Below are 3,116 nucleotides of genomic sequence, written 5' to 3'. Positions count from 1 at the left end.
GGAATGCCAAAGAAGCTGAGGTGAGGGACTATAGTGTTGAGGGTACATTTGTGCATCAGGAACCTGTTGAGGGTGGCTCAGTAGTGGTTGATGAATCTGTGGTTGGTGAATCTGTGGTAAATGAACCTGTAGTTGGTGGATCTTTGGTGGAGGAGCCTGTAGTTGGTGGATCTGTGGTGGAGGAGCCTTTATTGGGTAAGGCTAAGAAGACTGTGTTGGATAAGGGTAAGGGAAAAGGTAAGGGTAAGGCTAAGAAGACTGTGTTGGCTAAGGGAAAGGGTAAAAAGAGAGCAGTAAAATCAAGGAGAAAGAAGAAGGAGTCTGTCAAGGGTAAGGGAAATGCTGTGTTAGAAGAAGACTTGGAGGAGGATGAAGACTTTGTTGTAAGTGAGGAGGACTCTGATCTTGATGCTTCTGAATTTGAGGCAGAGGAAGAAGATCTCATAGCTGAAGAGGTGTTTGAAAGGGCAGAGGATAAGGGTAAAAAGAAAGTTGACTTTGTTGAAGAATTAGAGGAGGAAGCAGATCTATCTGATGAATTGAGGAGTTTAGATGGTTCAGAAGATGATGGAAATGGAGATGGATATTGTATTTTCAATCCTATCAGTGATTTGAAAATAAAAGTGAAGCTTGATGTTGGTTTGAAGTTCAGTGATGTGGAAGTATTAAGACAAGCCTTGAGGGTACATGCCATAGAAAACAGGTATGATTATTATTTCTTGCACAATGGGAAAACAAGATTAACATGTTACTGCAAATATAAATGTAAGTGTGAGTGGGACAAGGTAAGAGCCAAGATTAGGTGTGTATGCAAGAAATTCCTTTGTCCTTATAGAATTCATGCAACTAAGAAACCAAGGGAGGAGTACATAGTCATTAGAACAATGAACCTGAAACACACTTGCTCCTTCAAAGGTTACAACAAAAAACTCTCATCTCAATATTTGGCTGACAAATATCTTGAGGAATGGAGAGAAAATCCAACGTGGCTTTTAAGTGTTTTTATAAGACGTGTTTATAGGGATTTAGGGGTGAATATCAGCTATGCCCAAGCATGGTTAGCTAGAGCAAGAGCAAAATTGATGTTGTATGGTGATGGTGATGATGAATATGGCTGTGTCTGGGATTATGCATCTGCTTTGATAAAGTACAACCCAGGCTCAACAGCCATTGTTGTGGTTGATAATGTTGAGAATCCACCTCCACACTTCCAGAGAATGTATGTGTGTCTAAAAGCTTGTAAAGTTGGGTTTCTGGCTGGGTGTAGGCCCTTTATTGGGGTTGATGGGTGCCATCTAAAAGGGGCATATCCAGGCATGTGTTTAGTAGCAGTTGCAATGGATGCTAACAACAACATATACCCTGTGGCATGGGCAATTGTTGAGGTTGAGAATAGAGAAACCTGGACATGGTTTCTGAGCCTTCTAATGGAGGATATAGAGAAGGAGGAAGGTGCATGATTGACAATAATGTCTGATAGGCAGAAGGTTAGTTTGTTCTCTTCTACTATTATCTTTTGATAGCATTTGATCTATATTGCCTAATATAATCTTACACTGTTACTTTTTTAACAGGGTCTTATTGAAGCTTTCAACACAGTCACTCCAAAGGCTGAGATCAGATTCTGCGTGAGACATATTTGGGCAAATTTCAAGCAACAATATAGTGGTCCAGTTTATAAGGAGGCTTTTTGGAAGGCTGCAAGAGCCACTACCATTGTAGAATTCAAAAGGGAGATGAAGGGAATCAAGTTTTTGAGCCCTAATGCCTATGCTTACCTAGCCTCAATTCCAGCCAAACATTGGTCAAGACATGCCTTCTCCACTACAAGTAAGAACAACAGTTTACTGAACAATATGTGTGAGTCTTTCAATGCTGTTTTGAAAGAAGCAAGAGATAAGCCAATAATAACTTTCATGGAATGGATAAGGAGGTATGTTATGAAGATGCACTATGACAAGAGAGTTGGGTTCAGGGGTTTGAGGGAAGATTCATGCCATTTGTGACTAAATATCTAAAGTGGGCTGACAACGAGTCAAGGTTTTGTACCTTTATTCCTTCTATCAGTGGTGAGTATGAAGTTAAACACAAAGGAGTTCAAAAAGCTGTCAACTTGGAAAAGAGAACATGCTCTTGCAGACATTGGGAGCTCAGTGGGTTGCCATGTTCACATGCCATTGTCTGCATTATGGATCAAAGAGAAGAGCTATTGGACTATGTGGATGAAGCTTACACAAAGGCCACATATGTGAGAGCTTTTGAGCATGCCATAGCAGCCATGCCAGGTTACCAGGATTGGGAAAAGGTTGGACAGGTAGCACCTCTCCCACCTCCTTTTAAAAAGTTACCTGGTAGGCCAAAAATGAAGAAAAGAAGAAGAGAGGCAAGTGAGGAAAGCAGTGGGGCAGCAAAAAAAATGACACAAAGAAGAGCTTGTGGGAAATGTGGACTGTTAGGTCATAATGTAAAGACTTGTAAGAATCCCCCCATGACTCATGAGACTGAAAAGCTCAGAACTACAAGATCTAAAAGCACCTCTGCCTGGAGCAACAAAGTGAGAGATGGAGTTGCAAGAAGGGCAGCAAAAAGGCGACAAGATGCAAAGAATGGTCCAAGGCATTAATGCAGCCAGTAGTAGCCAACAACCTCAGCGCCAAGAAACTCAAGCAAGTGCAAACAATGCTCCCCTAATCCAACATCCAAGGAGAAAGTTGGGATTTGAATATTAAACTTGTAGGTTTCAATTAGCTAAGACAAAACAATGAACCTTTAATTTATGCTTTCAATTATGTAAGACTTTTATGCTTTGAATTATGTAAGGGTTTTATGCTTTGAAGTATGCAAAACAATGTAAGACTTTATGCTTTCAGTTTATGTAAAGTTGTTGCAAGAATTTGATAACATCGCCTTTTCATTGATATTATCCTGAAAGAGTTACAACTTAGAATTGCTCAAGACATTACATCAACCTATCTTAAGCTTAAGCTTGAGTGCTACACCATTACATGTCATCCATCATCAAAGCTTCAACATGATGTTTACAAAAACTATTCCAACACAAACAAACATAAACCACCTAAATGACAACCAATACCTAACCATACTGACACTCTCCT

The 3,116-nt window shown here is 40.1% G+C and overlaps 1 protein-coding gene across 1 annotated transcript; it reads left to right on the top strand.

Annotated features, from left to right (window-relative positions):
* Positions 1-1,469: 1,469 nt before the first annotated feature.
* LOC141641251 (uncharacterized) lies at positions 1,470-2,623 on the top strand. Its single transcript, XM_074449922.1, has 3 exons — positions 1,470-1,487; positions 1,575-1,933; positions 2,068-2,623. Exons 1-3 carry the CDS (start codon positions 1,470-1,472, stop codon positions 2,621-2,623), a joined length of 933 nt encoding a protein of 310 aa, XP_074306023.1.
* The last annotated feature ends 493 nt before the right edge of the window (positions 2,624-3,116 follow it).

The sequence above is a fragment of the Silene latifolia genome, chromosome 1 (genome assembly GCF_048544455.1).
Source record: "Silene latifolia isolate original U9 population chromosome 1, ASM4854445v1, whole genome shotgun sequence".
In the NCBI taxonomy this organism is placed as follows: domain Eukaryota; kingdom Viridiplantae; phylum Streptophyta; class Magnoliopsida; order Caryophyllales; family Caryophyllaceae; genus Silene; species Silene latifolia.
Note: the sequence above shows the minus strand (reverse complement) of the source record. Positions and strands in the feature narration are given on the sequence as shown.

Bases quoted from the DNA above. Each gene is read 5' to 3' on its own strand.
- LOC141641251 (XM_074449922.1), top strand. The intron at 1,934-2,067 runs GTATGTTATGAA...TCCTTCTATCAG, and splicing joins TTCATGGAATGGATAAGGAG to TGGTGAGTATGAAGTTAAAC.